Here is a 19,327-nt window from a genome sequence, read left to right on the forward strand (position 1 = left end):
GACATGCACATCTACACACACACACACACACACACACGAACAAGTACAGATATGTACATGCACACAGGAAGGGGAAAAAGACATATAAAAGAAAACATTGCTATTAGAACTTATTAATAAAAACAAAATGAAAACAAATTATTTTAAGTTATTTTAAAGAATTAAAGCTAATAGTAGAATTTAACTGCCTTAGAAATCATTACTTAAATTGAAAACTATGGTAATTATTTTGTTTTGGTTTGATGTTGTTGAGACAGGGTCTCTTTACAAAACCCTTGGCTAGTCTGAAACTCACTATGTAGACTAGGCTGGACGTGAACTCACAGAGATCCACCTTCCTCTGCCTCCCAAGTACTAGTATTAAAGGCAAGTATGGCTATACCTCACTATGTAATTAGTTTTAATTGCCAAATTGACTGATAAGAGAACCTCTATAAGGCATTGTCTATAACAAGTTGGCCTGTCTATCAAGGATTGGCTTGACCACATTAACTGATGAGAGAGGACTTAGCCCCCTGTGGGAGGCACCATTCTCTGGGCTTGGGATCCTGGCCAGTACAAGAGTGGAGAGAGCGAACTAAGCACTAGAAGCATGTTTGCATTTATTTCTCCTCTTCACTTGAGTGTGGATATGATTAGTTGCTTCAAGTTCCTGCCTTAAATTTCCCTACAATGATGAAACTGTCTTACCTAAAATTGTCAGCCAGATAAAACGTTTTCTCTCCTAAGTTGCTCTAATCAGGATAGTTTATCATAGAAACCGGAAATGAAACTAGGACCCTAACTTGGAATTTACTCAATTTATGAGTTAAACCAGGACCAACTCAAACAGATAATCTCTAAGAACATGACCAGACTTGGGGATGTGCATTCAAGTTACTGTGCATTCACATTTCTAGGGAAAAATGCAAAAGTTTCCGATTCTCAAAAGGATACTGGGGTATGTGAGTGTCTCTCTCTGTATGAGAGAGAGAGAGAGAGAAAATGAAGAAGAAGGAGAAGAAGGAGGAGGAAGAAGAGGAGGAGGAGGAGGAGGAGGAGGAGGAGGAGGAGAAGGAGAAGAAGAAGAAGAAGAAGAAGAAGAAGAAGAAGAAGAAGAAGAAGAAGAAATAATAATAATAATAATAATAATAATAATAATAATAATAATAATAATGAGGAGGAGGAAGAGAGGGGAGAGACAGGAAAGGAAAAGAAGACTATGTTAGCTAGTCCCCACAGATGGCCTTTAGTAAATCGGGCTGCTATAGATTGTTTATCATCTGGTGGGATACTCTGGATTACTCTTAATAAATGAGATGTCAGTCTCAGGACCAAACCCTCCGGAGGCTTGCACTTTTGTAGTTCTGAAGAGCCCTGAACCACTGCATTGGAACTCGTGCAAACTTGCTACAAATGCCACATCAGTCATGAAAAATCCCAGAGGCTTCCTGGGGAGAAAACAAGGGTGAAGTATCTTCTCTATCAGCTGACTTCTAGCTCTTCTACAAAGCTGCCAGCAATAAGAGTGAACTGCCATACACAAGTAACTCGGGTGCCATTGAACCTCAATCTCAACAGCCCCCAGGAAAACACACACCGTGAGAAACAAGATAATGACACACTGTAGACAGTACTCAAGAAGCCGAGGTAAGAACACTACTCTTTCACTTCTCTGGGCAACATACTGAAATCCTATCTCAAAAACCAAACCAAATCAAATTCAGTCACTTTAATTTCAAGTGTCTTATTTACATATGCTGCTCTATTACAAAGAGGTGAATACAGATCAAATATTTAATTATGTCCTTATAGTAAAAGAAATGAAACAGACTCAGGCACTCAAATGACCCATCATTCAAATATTAGTGGTTAGTTATGGCTAAGACTATCTTTCTCTCTATTCTTAAAAAAAAAAAAAAAGGAGATTGGCGTTAAGGAAACACATCTGATTGTACAATGCTGATAAAACAACATCGCACTATATCATCATATTAGCACAATTACAATGTTACAAAATAGGAATATTTTTATTGATTTTCAACATAATCCTGCAAATGATAGTTGGGTGGGAAATAAATCAAACAGACCTGGGAGCCCTGCCCCAGAGCCCAGCAGCAATGCAAAACGTAAACAATATGAGAAAGGCCAGACCCCATTTCATCCGCTCAGCTTAAGTGAACAGAGATGTAAACAAGCATTGTGGTGGCGGGGGTTTCATCTACTGGATTTGATTTTTCAAAACAAAAACATCCATTTTCCACAGCCAGTTCTCTGTTAGCCTCAAATAATCGCAAAATGCATAGCTTTGTTAAGAAATTTATAAGAAAACTACATTTTAAACTGTCTAAATATATATGTAGGCTATAATATAATCTTTAAAGAAAATTTAACCTAAATGTAGCTTTTTTTTCCCTTTTCACATTCCTCTCTACCTTCAATAAAGAGTCTTTACATTCTCTGGGTACTTAGGGAATATTTCACCTATCCAAACTTCAGATTTCCCACCTGAAAATGAGAAAGATGTTGAAAGATCACAGTGCTGGCCACTGCACATCCCTAACAGATGATTATTATCACAGACTTTATGGTGATCACAAAAATGATGGCTACTCTCAATCGCACGGGGTTTTGAGTCTAACCTGCACCCTGCTCTTCTTCCTAATAAAATCCTGGCTTTGTTTTGCTTTCTGTTCCCCCTCACCCACAATAGTGTACACAACCTACAAACAAGCCCTCTGCCCATCATTAGTTCTTGGTAATACTAGGCCCCTTGGTGAGTGATTGGTTAATAAACATAAGCAATCAACAAAATACAAAAAGAAGTCTGTTGGTGATATTGAACAAAAATATTCACCATTTCTTAAAAAACAAACAAACAAACAAACAAACAAAAAACTATAGGTAAGCAAGATAGCACATAACTGTGGTTCCAACATTCAGAAAGCTGAGAGAGGTTAAGAATTGGAGATCAGCCAGAGCCATCACAGGAAAAAAAAAAGAAAAGAGCTACAAAATGATTTTCCCCCCTGGTAATATAATCCCAAGAACTCTAATATAATCCCAAGACAGAAGCCAAAAAGTAAGACAAGAGAGCAAGTACAAGAAGGAACAGCAGCCACGTGCGCTCCCCAGGGAGATGCAGACTCAGCTCCCTGCAGCTGGTGCACTTCTGGATCACTTACATGAAATCTCTCTTCTCCATGAGGGAAGATGTCCTGCACCTGTGAGTGCATTTCTTCCAATCCACTCCTTACATTAGGATTTAAACTCAAGTCCCACTGCAAATCTAACTTTGCTCCAACATAATGTATCTCCTGGATATGCATAGTCTTCCATTCAAAGGAGACACATGGTGAGCCAAATAAAAACCACCACCGGGGATTCTAACTAAAGTCTCCAATTCCACAATAGCTAGCTTGTATGCTTTGTAAGTAACTATGTATGCTTTCTAGTAGCCAGCACTTACTTCAGATATTTTAGTCAATAGAAACCAATACCTATATACCAATAAATGGACACCAACAGCTATGAACAAGCTCTGAAAGTACAAGGAACCTTTTGGTCATGGCTGAATCACACAGTAACTCAGTAACGAGAACCATGCCACACATTCATTAAAAAGGTAATAAAGATGCAAGCACAGTCTTGACATTCTCATTTACGTGTCCACAGATTTTCTCCAATTCACTAGTGAAATTAAATTTCATTCAATTAACAGCAATCATGCACAGAGCTTGTTTATATGAAAGACATTTGAATTATGATTATGTCTTTCTGACTCATCTCTAAGCAACTCTTAGAACAAGCAGTTTGTTTTATCCGGTTTCATTTACAAGAGCCTTGCTAATGAACAGGGCTGACTGTGTTCTACAATACTTGATAAACATAAAAATATTACTACTTCAGCAGTAAGCCTTTTACGGTAGTTTTATGCTCCTCTGGCTCAGATGGTAACTTCTTAAAGTAATCATTTAATGTTTCCAGGGACACCCAATAGTAACATCCTTTGTATTCACCACCATCGAACACAAGGAGGAAACAGAGTAGAAAGTGGTTAATGATGGAGATGTGGATCAGGCACTAGACCGAAGGACCTCTCTGCCCACTGATATCTCCTGAGAGCTTGGGAAATGAGAAGAATGCCCAGGACTCACCCCAGACTTGCCAGATCATAGTCTATATTGTAAATAAGACCTCCAGGTGACTCATACATGTTTACGTTTGAGAGAGTGGTCATAATAAAATTAAAAACAGTAACTGAGAAACTGTTAGGAAAATACGTAATTAAGATTACTACCCTGGACAGGTGAGAGGGCTCAGCAACTAAGAGTACTTGTAGCACACGTCGGACAACACAGCCCATGGTGGGAGGAAATAACTGAATCCAGAACATACACATCATATACGTGTATGACATGATATAATAAATAAAATAAGACTAGAGAGATGGCTTAGAGTGTTAGCAGCACCTGCCACCAAGACTTACAAGATGAGCTTGTTCCTCAGGTCCCACAAAGTAGGGGAAGCAGCTCTTACAAGCTGTCCTCCACGAGCATGCTGTAGCACATGTGCACCTCCAACAGATGAGGGATACAATAAATTCTCAACACGTTAACTCCCCACCCAGTGTCATACCACCTACAGGACCAGCATTAAGAGGTGAAGCAGGAGGATCACAAGGTCAAGGCCAACATGCACTATACAGTAGACTCTGTCTCAAAACAGAAAATCAAAACAAACAAAAAGATGGCTACCTCCAAGAACCTAGACAGAGAAAACACAAACCTGAAGGTCCATATATTAAGGATCTGAAAACTAAAGCCCAAAGTGTCCCTGGACATCAATCTCTCATAACAGCTGGCCACCATCACACATACTAGACACCTTCCTTCCGAAAGTGATGAGCTACACTGTGTACAGCTCTTGCAGTGACAAATTATCAATTTACAGAATGCAAAGTCAACATACAGGGCCTCGCAGTCATTTCATCTGGCAAGAGTACAAAGGACAAAAAAAGCTGAAGTCGCATACTGGAAATATTTGATTTATGTTAAACACCAGTATGGAATTCAAGCATGCTCAACCAAGCCCTACCTACTCCTGGCCAATCAACTCACTTATTAGCTTACATATAGCTGTCCAACATATACTGTTCAACTAAATTTACTATTTAAAAATTTTTATGATTTTTCTGGGTATTTTTTAAGTACAATTTATTTTAAGTAAATTTCCTGAACTAAAAAGATCTTTCACCCCAACACAATACCAAAAGTGGTCCCGTGCTATAAAAGGCACTGGCTGTACTGAGTGAAATTCTGTCTCTAGCAAGGACCTTCTACAGACGAACCAAGAAGGCTAAGCCACCACGTCCACCAGTCCAGTAAGGGCCACGACGCAGCGTGTCAGAAAGAAATTGTTTTTCTGCTCCTTTTGATGGGTTATGCTTTCAAGTCAGGAAATTAGAAACAGGTGTGCCAGAGGGCACACACATCCTCGCTGCACACTGAAAAACACGCGTTTTCAATTTTCAAACATGAAAGAGACTCCTGTTGAATGAAAGAAGAAATGAAAGCCCAGCTCTGTTTCTGCTAACCATATGAAGAGAGCTCAGAAGGCTTTGACAAGGGGCTCTCGGAGTCCTCTCCAACTGACGGCAGGTAGTACTTGACAATAGGAAGGAAGAAGCCTTCTTTCAAGTGAGGACAATCAAAGCGAGAAGCCCACTCAGGATCGGAGCCTTGGCACTTTAAGCACCACTTCATCTCACATGTCTGTTCTCACCAGGTCTTTACCCCATGCTGCAAAATTACAAGTCTGCTCTTTCACAAAACAACAACAAAGCAAAAACAGCAAAGCGATGCAAACTAAGTAGCTAGAAAGAAAAAAAAAAAAAAGAAAACCTACAAACATCAGAAAACATCTTGGGGCCACTGTAATCCAGGTCAACAGTCTCAGAAAAATTTGCTCGTGAGGCCCTGAGTTCTCCTAGAGCTCAGGGTAAGACTGCAGTAGTGTGAATGCAGTGTGAAGTCAAACTGAAAGGCAATGACTCAGATGGGACTGGGGAAAGGACAAAGCACACTAACATCAGCAACAACAGCCACAACCCAAGTTCCCAGGTACACTAAAGAAGCCAGCAAGTATAGTACACTCCCATATAAGTGAATCCAATGGGAAGCCAGGTAGAGTGGAGCGCACTGTAATCCCAGCACTTGTGAGTCAGCAGAGGCAGGAGAATCTCTGTGTAGTTGAGGATAGCCTGGTCTACATATATAGAGCTCCAGGACACCGAAGGGTTTAGATAGAGAAACCCTGTCTCAAAATTAAAATAAAATAGAGCAAATAAAAAGCAACTAAAATAATGAGCCTCAACAATTCCTTGAAATGCAGGGTTGCTGAGATGGATAAAGAACTAGGAATATTAAATCCCTAGCTGACCTGCACAAAACATTTTGAGGATAACTGAGATTTTGTTTCGAAAAGTGCCTGTGACACACAGAAAACAAAATACAAAGAATAAAGAATGATGGCCATTACAAAGAAAGATGTAGCATGATTTCCTGACTGCCTTTCTAACTCCCTGAAAGAACAGTTGTGGAACTGGCAGACACCAAAGCATCTGTCCACTGCTGGATCTTGCTGTAGGTCTACTTTTCCACTCCTGACAATGATCCTATGAGGAATATTTGAACACAGTCCTTCAAGTGGGCAGGATGGTGGCAGGCATGGTTGAGAAACCAGGAAAAGGTGGCCAGCTTTCCTAGCTCTTAAGGAAGAGACTCCAGTCAATAGTTCAAGTTAAAGCATACAATATTTTCAATGCATGCAGTTTTAAAATCCCATCTAACCTTGTACTTACTAGGGCAAATCATAGCCACAACTCTCCAAGAACTCAGGTTTCTAGGACTCCCATAAAAGCAAAGAACCTAGACAATCAGAAAGTGCTGGGCTCCCAAACAGAAAACAGGTAGCTGTTTATTCTTTCCCAAACTCCTTAGAAACAGACAGATCTCCTCAAACCTTCTTCCCCACTCTTCCTGTTATCCCACCCCCAACTCCAGCAGGCATTCCCAGAAAATCTGCCAGCCAAGCCTTCACGAGAAGGCAGCAAGCCAGCAAGCCAGCAAAGCAGGTAGGCTAGCCTCAGATCTTCCCCCTCCCTCCTCTCTTCAAATCCAACACCCAGGTCTCACCCCCAGCTCTGTACCAGACTATCTGTAGTGGGCTCTCCTTGCCCTCTGCCTCCATTCCTAAGGAACTAAGCTGATGCTGGGAGAACACTGCTTCCCTCTGTCCTGTGGACCTCCTCAACCCTGCTTTCTAATCCGTCCCCATTCACAAGTGTAAGCTCTCAATACCTAAAAATACATTCTACACAGAACTCCCAATGGTCATACCTATCAATAACTCAGAAGCATTCCTTATCAGACAACACAAAGCTACCACACTCAGGAACCAGAGAAGGTAACAGAAACCAGGGAACAAAACACTCACCCAACAAAGAGTAGATATTGGCACCTTGAATTACAATTGTACCAAACTCAGATGCCTGTACACCCACCTAAGAACACAATCAGTAACAGCCAGGACAATGTGTATCTACTAGAGCCCAGCAACATACCACAGTAAGCTCTGAGAAATGCAATATGGCTGAAACTCAAGACAAAGACTGTAAAACTGCCTTTATGAATACGATAGAAATCCTTGTGCTGATTACATTTATGTTACTTGACACATACTGGAGTTATTCGAGAGCGGGAAACTCAGTTGAAATGTCTCCATAAGGTCAGGCTACAGACCAGGCTGTAAAGCATTTTCTTATTAGTGATTGATGGGGGAGGACCCAGTCCATTGTGAGTAGAGCCACTCATGGGCTGATGGTCCTGGGGTCTATAAGAAGCAAGTTGACAAAGCCATGTAAGCAAGCCAGTAAACAGCACCCATTCACAGCCTCTTCATTGGCTCCTGCATCCAGATTCCTGCCCTGTTTGAGATCCTGTCCTTGCTAGCCTTCACGATGAACCGAATGTGGAAGTGTAAGTTAAATAGGCCTTTTCCTCCCCACCTTGCTTTTTGGTTATGGTGTTTCATTGCAGAAATAGAAACTCTATCTAAGACAACCCTTAAAGAGTAAATGAATAAATCCCTTAAACAAATCTATGAAAACACAAACAGGGAGGAAATGAATGCAACTGAAAGAAATAAAGGAAACAACTATCTTGGGGTAACTCTCTAACCAAATAAGTCAAAAACGTGTATGATAAAAACATTAAGAAAGAAATTGAAGAAGATATCTGAAAATAGATCCCCCATGCTCATGGATCAGTAGGGTGAAAATACAGTAAAAATGGCCATCCTACAATTGAATTGAAATTCAATTCAATCACCATCAAAATTCTATCCCCACTCTTCAGAGATCTTGTGTAGGAGTGAGTCAGCATTGTTCTGACTCGCTCCCCACTCCCAATGACCAATGCAGCACAGCAGGTGCTTCCACATCCACTAACTCAGGAGCCTGCCTGACACCCAGAGAAGAACAAAGACAAAGAATGCATGACAGGGCAGCCGATCAGCTGGTGCCAGCTGCATGGAACAAGCATTTATGGACCCAGGGGTCATAGATGGAGTGTATAAAGGCACTCTCCACTATAAAAATAAACAAGTCTGCTTCTGCTTGTCTTATGGCTCCCAGAATCTGTGTCATTGATTCCTAGCCTTCTTACCCCCTAGCTGGAAAGGATCATCTCGGGCAGTCAAGGGCTAGGGTAACAACCTTGTAAACGACAGCTTTCAGCTTCAGATGAAACACCCAAACAAAGAAGAAAAACAACAACAACAGCAACAACAAAACAGAATAGCTAAAACAATTCTAGATAATAAAAGAATTGATGACCTCTGGTATTGGTACAAAAATTGACATGTTCAATGAATTTGAATTGAAGACCCAAACATAAATCCACACACTTTTGAACACCAGATTTTTTATAAAGAAGCCAGAAATACAACTGGAAAAGAGACAGCAACTTCACAAAATGGTACTGGTCAAACTAGATGATTGCATATCAAAGAATGTAAATAGATCTATACTTAACCACTGCACAAAACTTCAAATGGATCAAAGACCTAAACATAAAACCAGATATACTGAACCTGGTAGAAGAGAAAGTGGTGAATAGCTTTGAACTCATTGGCACAGAAAGAGCTTCTGAACAGAACACCATTAGTACAAACACTGAGAACAATAATTAAATGGGACCTCATGAAACTGAGAAGCCTCTGTACAGCAAAGGACACCATCACTCAGACAAAGCATCAGCCTACAGAATGGGAAAAGCCTCTTATCGACTACACATCTGATAAGGGCCAATATCCAAAATGTAAACTAAACAAATACACACACACACACACACACACACACACACACACACACACACACACACACACCAAGCTATAAAGAAAGCAACCTGAAAATGAGGTACAAATCTAAACAGAGAATTCTCAATAGAGAAAACTCAAATAGCTGAAAAAACAGTTATAGAAATCTCCAACATGTTTAGTCTTCTGGAAAATGCAAATCGAAGCTACTTTTGAGATTTTACCTTACACACAGCAGAATGGCTAAGATCAGTAAACCAAATGATAGCTCATGTCAGCAAGGATTTTGAATAAGGTCAACACTCATCCACAGCTGGTAGGAATGCAAATTTGTATAGGCACTATGGAACGGAGTTTTTCAGGAAAACAGGGATTGAGCTATTTTAAGATTCTGCTATACCACTCTTGGGCATATACCCAAAGTATGCTTCATCCAACTACAGAGACACTTAGTCAGCCATGTTCATGTCTGCTTTATTCATAATAGCCAGAAACTGAAAACAGCCTAGATGCCCCTCAATAGATGTAAGAATAAAGAAAATGTAGTAGGTTTACACATTGGAATACTACTCAGTGTTTAGAAATTAAATCATGAAATTTGCAGATAAATAGAACAAGAAAAAAAATCTTCCTGCATAGGGTAACTCAGACCCTAAAATACAAATATGGTATATATTCACTTATATATGAACATTAGCTGCTAAGTCAATAATAATCAAGCTACAAGCCATAGAATTACAGAGATTCTGAATAGAATAAAGGGCTTGGAGGATAGACAGTTTTCTCTAGTAAAAGAGAAACAGAAAAGATAGGTATCATTGGATTGGAGGGGGTGGGGCTGGAGTGGGAGGAACAAGTAGAGTGGAAGGTAGAGGGATTACGGGGAGAAACACGTAAAACCAAATGACATTTGAGGAGTAGTATGGAAGCCTAATACAGTAGAAGAGTGTTGTGATCAAATATAAGTTGGGAAAGGAAAATTACAAAAGTATGGTTCAAAGATAACAGAGGCACCAGGAAATGGAATGAAACTAAATCCTGTGTTCACAGAGATAAATGGATTAAGGATATTTAAGTGGAATTAAGGGAGTGCTGACCTTCAGGCAAGACCCCACCTAGCTAAGCTTCCATCTTGTGAAAAGAATGTCCTCAAAAGAACACTGGCACCTATTCTAAATTTACAATGCATTTACAGTTGTATGATGCATAGTTTTAACATATTAGGCATTATTGTGATCTGGTTATTGTTTATGTATTTGCGGTTTTATGAGGGACAGTAAGATCATGGTGGGTTATTATTATGGTTAGATTATTGTTTTCATTTGGACATAAGGGGATATGATTGTGTCAAATTGACAAGGAGTGGATTGTGATGGCTATTCTCGGTTGCCAACTTGACTATATCTGGAATGAACTATAATCCAGAAATGGAGGGCACACCTGATCTGTATCTTAAGGCTAAAAGATACATGCTTTTTTAAAATGGATCTTGAGATAGGATAACTCTCATTTTCAATCCTGATCAACACAAGCTTTTAATCCAGATCTTGAGGCATAGTAGTCATGCTTATAAAGATCTATAATAAAAGGGAATTAAAAGAAAAGCTTAGGTCCAGGCATGGTAGGATATGCCTCTAATCCCAGCACTCAGGAGACAGAGGCATGCAGATCTCTGAGTCCAAGGCCAGATGGTCAATAGAGCAAGTTCCAGAACAGCCAAGTTACTGAAAACAGAAAGCTGGTGAAGATGTAATTGAACAGTGGGGCCAAGTTCCAGCAAGCAGCAGAACTTGGCAGCTTCAGTCATGTAGTTCTGGCTTTAGACTCAAGGAGGGACTATAGAAAGTCACTAAGGCCATGAATTTTTCAAGGCTGTCCCTACCTGTTGGCCAAGAAACACCATTGTGTGAGGCAGTCATGGCTGTGCCTTTTGACTGGGTAATATGCAAGAGTTACCGAGGTGATACTGGTTTCGAAGGCATGAGGGGGTCACGAAGAGCAGCTGGAGCTTGGCACTGTGAGAGGGCAATAGGGCCGTTAGTGAGGGTGGATCCTCAATGGCAGCTGAAGGCCCAGGATTGAAGGAGTAAGTAATGCAGGGAAGTTTAGACCTGGCACCCTAAAGAGTGCCTGGGAAAGGCTACTGGTGAACATGCAGCCCAGCTGCAGCAGAAGACCTCGTGGTTTTGGAGATGTCAGTACCACAGGACGAGTACCAAGAACAGCAGCCGCAGAAGCCGTGTTCAGAAGCTGTAAAGTCCGGGTTACCTTAGAGACCCCAAAAGGTTAGAGATGCCAGAACTCTGGGATACCTGCTGAGGAGAACTGCTAACAGGGAATGGAACCAGCACAAGAGGAAAAAGTGTGTTGCAGTCAACAAAGCTGAAAGGAGTTGGAGAGCTGAAGAGCATTTTGACATCAGACATGGAGATGAAGAGTTTGGAGTTTGCCCAGCTAGTTTTCAGTCTTGCTTTGGTATGTGATCTGATTTCTTATTTTGAAACTATAGGGGTTTAGAGTTAAGAGAATGCATGAATCTCAGGAGAGATTTGAACTTAGGGCTTTTAAACATTGTTGAGACTGGGATAGACTATGTGGACATTTGACGTTGGACTGAATGCATTTCTGCATTATGCAGAAATGGCTATAAGCCTATAGAGACCGGGAAGTGGAATGTGGTGGTTTGAAACCACCATAGTTATGTCCCACCTTAGACTCGTGTGTCTAAATGCCTGGCCCATAGGGAGGGGCACTATTAGGAGGTATGGCCTTATTGAAATAGGTGTGGCCTTTTTGTAGGAAGTGTGTCACTGTAGAGACAGGCTTTAAGGAAATATATATATATATATGTATATATATATGTATATGTGTGTGTGTGTGTGTAGTGTGTGTATGTATATATCATACACTACACACACACACACACACACACACACATATGTATTTGTATATATGTATATATATATATGGATGGAAGTTAGTCCCCTACTGCTGCCTGAAGATCAAGATATAGAACTCACACTTCCTTCATCAGCAGCATGTCTGCCTAGATTCTGACATGTTTCCTGCCATGATGATAATGGACTAAACCTCTGAAACTATAAGCCAGCCCCAATTAAATGTTTTCCTGTGCAAATTTACCGTGGTCATTTTGTCTCTTCACAGCAATGAAACCTTAACTAAGGCATCCCATTTTGGTGTAGTCATTTAGATTGCCTTCATATATGTATTTATTTTAGGAAGCTTCTACTAGATTACGTTTCCACACTACTCCTCAAATGATGCTTAGTTTTGGCAGTTTCTCCCTCATATTTTCTCTTACCTCCAACTTCCCACTGGTTCCTCCCATTCTAATCTCAATCCAAAACCTATACGCTCTCTCCAGTTGACAAACACTTGCAAGTGAAAAGCTGTACCTAAAAGAGTCTAAAGGGAACCAGATTAGCTTTAAGGGCAGGCCCTATGCCCAGCAGTAGATGACCAAGAGAAAGCAAACTCTACAGATTCTCTGCATCTATATTATGGCTTCCAGAATGTGCAAACAAGTGAGTCACTGTGCCTGTATGATTCTTGGATTCTTTTCCTTCTGTTTGCTTCGTTTGTCATATTCTGATGTTGGTTCTTTGTGTGTGTGTGTGTGTGTGTGTGTGTGTGTGTGTGTGTGAGTGTTTATTAATCTACCCATTAAAATAAAGCATATATATACTTTATTAAGTAGATTAGATAGATAGATAGATAGATAGATAGATAGATAGATAGATAGATAGATAGATGGGTGGGTGGATGGATAGATGGATGGACAGATAGATATTATCCTTTAGAAGCCTGTTTGTTTTCTAATGAGAGATCAAAGGGTGTAAATCTGGATAGGAGGGAGAGACTGGGAGTAGAGTGAGGGAAACTATGATCAAGATATATTTTATGAGAAAAAAATATATATTTTCAATGGAAGGGGAAAAGAAAGAGGTGGAGGAGGGAAAGGAGGAGAGAGGAGCTAGAGAATCGACAAACAGAAGATCAACCTTAAGGTCATCCAGAATATAACCTCAATCTACAGCTTCTGACCTTGTATTCTTTCATACCTTCTTCCTTTCTTTAGCCTGAGCGCAACATACATGTATCTTATACTATACATCTCATCTGTTACTAAAAGAGAATGTTCAAATCCAAATTCAGCAAATGAGAAAATCCTACTTTAAAATCCTATTCAAGAAAATACTATGGTGACTCACCTTAGAAAAAGTAATCAAGAAGCAGAGTCACATGCACAAATCTTTCCTTTCCATGTTTGCTTCTCAACGGGCAAAGCCCTATAACAGGCACTCAAGAGACACCAACACACATACCCACAGTCCTCTTCTTCTCAAAAGCCTGCCTTACTACTCCAAAATGTTACAAGTTACTTACTTTCATTTTAAAAGAGGACAATAAAGACTTTTAATAATTCATCAGTCCTGAAATATGCCTTTTTCACATGTTAGAAATCCTGAGTAGACATAAGAACTCACATCTGCAATCTTGACCAGGGATGAGTGGAGACGCGCAAATCAAAATTCCAGGCTAGTTCTGACTACCTGAAACTAAGTCTCAAAAACAGGGAGAGTGGGGAAAATGAAAGGAATGTTCTAGATCACAGGGACTGCTATCCTCTCATGGTGTCCTATAAGCTCTGGTGGTGACAGAGCTGTCACCGTTCCTCAGTACAAGCTGCTCTCATTTCTTGTCCATTACGCACCATGTGAGAACTGGATATGTTCATTTTGTTTTCTATTTATATTGGTTTCGAAGCACTGGTGTGTTACAGGATTGAAGTTTGAAATGATTGTAAATATAAGGCACAGACTGGGCAGTGAATTTATTACTAGTGAAGCAAACCATTATCACTGAAGGAAGAGTCCTCAGTTCCTTATTTTCCTATAAATTAACAGCTGTGTATTAAGTGAAGTGAAATGCTTTTATCATTCTTCAATCGAGATTATTTTTGTTTCAATTAATAGCATTAAATAATAATGTATTTCATAAAGAGATGACATTCAGTCATTAGAACATAAACAGTAAACTCAGATATACACTGGGTACCTCCTCTATGTCAACGGACTCTACACTCACAGTAACGGCCATTATTCCCATTGTTGTTAACTAACAATTATAACTCCAGGCTGGACCAGAACCAAGCGGCTGTTCTGCTCCTTGCCTCGTGTTGCAGAGTCCCACGAATCTAGGACATTTGTCAGAGTCTGCAAAAGTAGTCCCTGTCACATGCCACCCCTACTTATTCCTCCCCACTCAATGATGACAAGATGCTGGAGTGTATCATCAGGCTAATGACCAAATTGCCTATCTGGCCTTGGGAAAGCCCTATCCAGACCATAACTAACTATATTTTCTCTGCTTCCCAATTATTACCTTCCAAGATATATAAACCCAAAACACTGGCCAGGTCTCTAGATTTTCTACAATAGCCCAAGGCACAAGTCTTTTTTTATCCTGGACAAACAATTGGGAAATTCTGTGTTCCCTTTTCCTATGACTTGGAAAACCAACCCTGCCGTGTGTTTCCATCATCAGCCTCATCCCAACAGCCCCAGGAAAAATAAGAATGAAGCAAACACAGTCCTACAGAAGGGAGGAGCAGGATCTCTCCTGTCATCCTCCAGTTCTGGCATTTAACCCTTTAACGTGCTGGATATCCACACTCAACTGCAACTCTGGATGCCAGAAACCAGAAACAAATGGTGCTGGAGACACAAAGTAGGGACACAGAGCAAAGGGAGTTTGTGAAGATCTTAATGGCACAATGCTAGCTTTACCTGCCATTGCATTCTACTTAGTAAGATTAAAGTCATGAAGTGTGTGCCTATTCTAACTTCCATGCCACAAGCTTTAGGGTCTGGTTGGTGAGTAGCTAACTGAAGGAGAACTGAATCTCTTCCACAAAGTGACACAACCAGGCAGACTCTCAAGACAGTTCCAAATATCCAGGTATGAAGATAACACCAACTAAGTCAGTGAAGAAGACATTGACTAAAACCAAAGCTAACATAATCTGTGATGTTGAAAGTAATGTGAGAAAGTAAAAATGGAGCAGTGTCCAGACTTCGGTGTGTTCATATAATTTTCTAAAGACGGGACTAGATACATTAGCTAATTTTTGATAATGTACAGTAAAATTTTTATGTGCCACAAAAACTAAATTAAAATTATTTTATTTTGTTTTTCCATTCAAAATAAAAAACAAGATTTTTTTGTAATTATATTGGGATGTTTTTGATTATTAATTTGTATATCAGCTTTGCCTAATAGCCTAGTAACTTACAAAGATATTTTCCTTCTGATACAAAGGAAGGAAGTAGGTTAGATGGAAACCGCAAATGACAGGTCAGAAAACACAAACAAGTCTGAAATAACAAAGAGTTCAGTAAAAATGGTAAGAAGCAACAAATAGTAGAATAGTGCCAATAGTTAATGTCTACAAGAAGAGACCAGTGAAGGCAAGAAAACAGCTAGGAGGGTCAGTGACTCAGCAGGTAAAGACATTATGGCTAAGTCTGCCAACCTCAGTCTGATCCCTGTTCCTCACAGTGGGAAGAGAGAAGTCACTTCTGTGGGTTGTCGTCTGATTTCTACACATGCAGTGTGGCACACACGCCTGCCCCCAAAACACACAATAAAATTAATGTAACTTTATAACATTTTAAAAGGAGAAAACCATTGGAGAAAAGGTGGTCATGTGATGAGTACAAAAACTACATCCATAAAATGCACAGTGAATACTAAATATAACACAGAAAGGATGTATGTTAAAGTTTCAGAGAAAACCCAGAGTAGACACAGATGTAGAAGCTAACAGACCTAGAAAAAAAGCTCAAATCCTGAGGATAGCAAAGACACCAAATCAGAAAGAGAAGGCATATAGAGAAATGAAGAGAACCCAACCCAGGACTGTTTTCAAGATGAAGAAATCCTATGGCCATGGCTGAGGTGAGGCAGGTCAAAGACGAAAAGAAATCAAACGATCGAGAGAGCAACCCTCTCTGCTATAATGGGCAATGCCTGGATCTTAGATGTGCTTTATAGAAAACGTCCATGACAGCCATGCTTTCTGTTCTGTTCTGTTCAGCTTCTTAACTGCAGCAAGCAAGATAAAAAATATAAAAATGAAAAATGAAGAGGAAGGAAGAACAAGAACAAGAAGGAAAAGGAGGAAGGGAGAAGCAATGGGGAAGGAGGAGCAGCAGCAGACAGTGAAGCAGCTGATCAGGCACTTGAGCATCAGCAGACAGTGAGTGAGGAAAGTGCACTGGCTGTATCGGCTGGAGCATGTGTGGGGAGCGTCTCAGCAGCTGTCTCCTGCGTGGCCCGCATGGTCTTCAATGGCATAGACTACACTGTAGTTGGAGCTTTTGTTTTGAGAAGATGCTTGGGATTTACTCACCTCCCAGTACACAAGGTTTTTATTTTTGCTCGGTTTACTCTTTTGTATCCTCAAAGACACAATATCTTACTTTTGGGCTGTTCTACCATTCTCTCTCTTTTTTTTCCGTTTTTCGAGACAGGGTTTCTCTGTGTAGCCCTGGCTGTCCTGGAACTCACTCTGTAGACCAGGCTGGCCTCGAACTCAGAAGCCTGCCTCTGCCTCCCAAGTGCTGGGATTAAAGGCTTGCGCCACCACGCCCAGCTCCATTCCCTTTCTCATGGGCCTAGGGGACCATCCCATTCCAGGTGAAGAGATCTTGGAGGATACACTCGGGTCTGAAGTGGGGGAAGGCACAGCCCAGCCTACAGGAACAGCATGTCAGTGAGTTCAAACAGTTTATGACAATTTACTAATGCACTGTATATTACAGTAGATCACAGGATGAGAGCAGGAAGCATAGACAAGCTACAACAAAAACCAATGTGGTCCGAAATTGAAGAGGCAAAGGAAAGAAAGGAAGACACATCTATGCTGCGTGGATGTGATAAAGCCTGGGCTGTTTTGAAAAGACCAGAACTGTAGCTTAATGGATGCATGAGAAGGAGTACTGACCTTGTCCTACCAGTAGCATCACCACATAAAGAGAAAAAGCTTCTATTTCAATCATTACTACAAGATAAACTTTCTTAATGTGCATACAAAAGAGGTTCTGCAGTTTATTAGAAATATAGCTTGAGGAAATGTTATAGGCTATGTAGTCTGAAACATACCATGTCAATATTTTATTCAAGATATTACATGATAATTTTTGAAAAGTCTCACTCCCTACACATCACTTGTAATGTGAATATAACTTTGTGGATCATTAGATAATAAAATATAATCAGCTGTCGCTAATACCAGAGTTGTATTGATAAAGTTTGTAAAGCATTTACAAGAAGAAACTAACAATCTTTAAAACCCCCCAGTGATGTTTTTCATGATTCAATGCACTCATAATGTTTCCCCCCAAATACTGATTTTAATTATTAAATGAGTTTATTAAGCTGTACTCATGAAAAATGACCATGAAAGCTGCAAATACCTGAGGTACTCACAGCTGTGGAGTAGGGGTTCTGAGCGCCAGTATTCTCAGCCCAGCAGCCACATCCATAAAGAGCAGCCTAGGAAAAGAGAAAACAGATGCAGATAATCCTTCCTAAATATTACAGGTAATTACCAGTTTTCAATACAATATCCATCTAATAAAACAAAGGTTATAAATGATACACAAAATAGACAAAAAAACAAAATATAAAGTATCATAGTGAAACCTGTTATACCATATGCTAATTATAAATAAAAATGTAAGAGCCCCCATCTCAAAAAAACAATGTGGACTAAAAAGAAGGGGAAGCCTGAGGAACCACACGAGAGTTGTCTTCTTATGCACACACACATGTACATGTGCACATACACACATGGAGAAAACATAAAGTAAAAAATAGTTTATAACAGAAGTAGCATAAAAACTATGCAAACAACAGCTTTAAAACTCTCAAAGATGTATCATCTCTTTCTAAATATGCAATAATGCATTACTGCTACCCTCACTCTGCCACACCAAGGACACCAGAACTTATTCTTCCTACATAACTGTATCTTTGATGAATCTCTTTCTGTCCCCTTCACTCTTTCTCTCTACTAGCTAGAAACATATAATAAATCAATATATACTTGAGTCAAACCATATTATACCTCATAACTACGTACAGACATTTTATGTCATTCAAAAAGTTAATAGGGCTGAAGAGATGGCTCAGAAGCAGAAGGCCCAGAATTTGAATCAAAACCTACATAAAAAGTCAGGCGCAGTCAACTGTAATCCCAGAACTAGACAGTCAGAAATATAATCCCAAGGGCAAGCTGATTATCTTGACAAGCCAGAGTCAGGAAGCAGGGAATACAGGTGTCTGACATCAGTTACCACATTAGGATGCTCATTTTATAGAAAACAATAGTCCTGAGACAGTTGCATAATCTATCACCTATATAAATACTTTTACTATATAACACCTTTAATACAGTTTTACTATCAAAAAAGGTAGGAAGTTTTTAAACATGTTTTAAAGGCTTGCTTAAAATGGCTGCATTTTACTCAAAAATTTGAAAAATAGAGGACAAAGTCTATTTTATTACTGCATTATTTGTTACTGTGCCAATCTAAATAATGGTTCAGAAGGAAGATAGCTTTAGGCCATGATATTAAAAGTAAATATTATAAAAGGAATTTTCTTAAGAGGAAAAAAAAAGGATGAGCAATATTGTGCATCCTTTCTTAAGAAAGCATCTTCTCTACTTTTTGAAAAGTGCCTCCCCACCCCCCCCCACCTTGTTGTTTTTTTTTTTGTTTGTTTGTTTTTTGGTTTTTGTTTTTTGTTTTTAAACCAAGGTTTTGGATGATTAGGATAATACCCAGGGTCAGGACAGGACATGAGAAAATGTCCCGAATTCTCAATGAGGAACAGGAGTTTCTTCCACTGAGGTCTTCCACTCCCTTGTGTTTTGGCTGAC

The 19,327-nt window shown here is 39.8% G+C and overlaps 1 protein-coding gene across 25 annotated transcripts in view; it reads right to left on the reverse strand.

The window, feature by feature from the left end:
• Positions 1–19,327, reverse strand: part of Tasp1 (taspase, threonine aspartase 1) — a 233,369-nt gene that overhangs the window by 95,820 nt on the left and 118,222 nt on the right. For 18 of the 25 annotated variants that reach the window (XR_003953733.1, NM_001159641.2, NM_001159640.2 and 15 more), the window contains one exon: positions 17,859–17,937. Coding sequence is in view for 17 of the 25 variants with exons in the window: in NM_001159641.2 (NP_001153113.1) it covers positions 17,859–17,937 (79 nt within the window). In the remaining 8 variants the exon portion in view is untranslated. The remainder of the gene's footprint in view (positions 1–17,858; positions 17,938–19,327) is intronic. The other 7 variants (NR_110352.1, NR_110351.1, NR_110350.1 and 4 more) reach the window with 1 other exon arrangement.

This window comes from Mus musculus, chromosome 2, assembly GCF_000001635.26.
Source record: "Mus musculus strain C57BL/6J chromosome 2, GRCm38.p6 C57BL/6J".
In the NCBI taxonomy this organism is placed as follows: domain Eukaryota; kingdom Metazoa; phylum Chordata; class Mammalia; order Rodentia; family Muridae; genus Mus; species Mus musculus.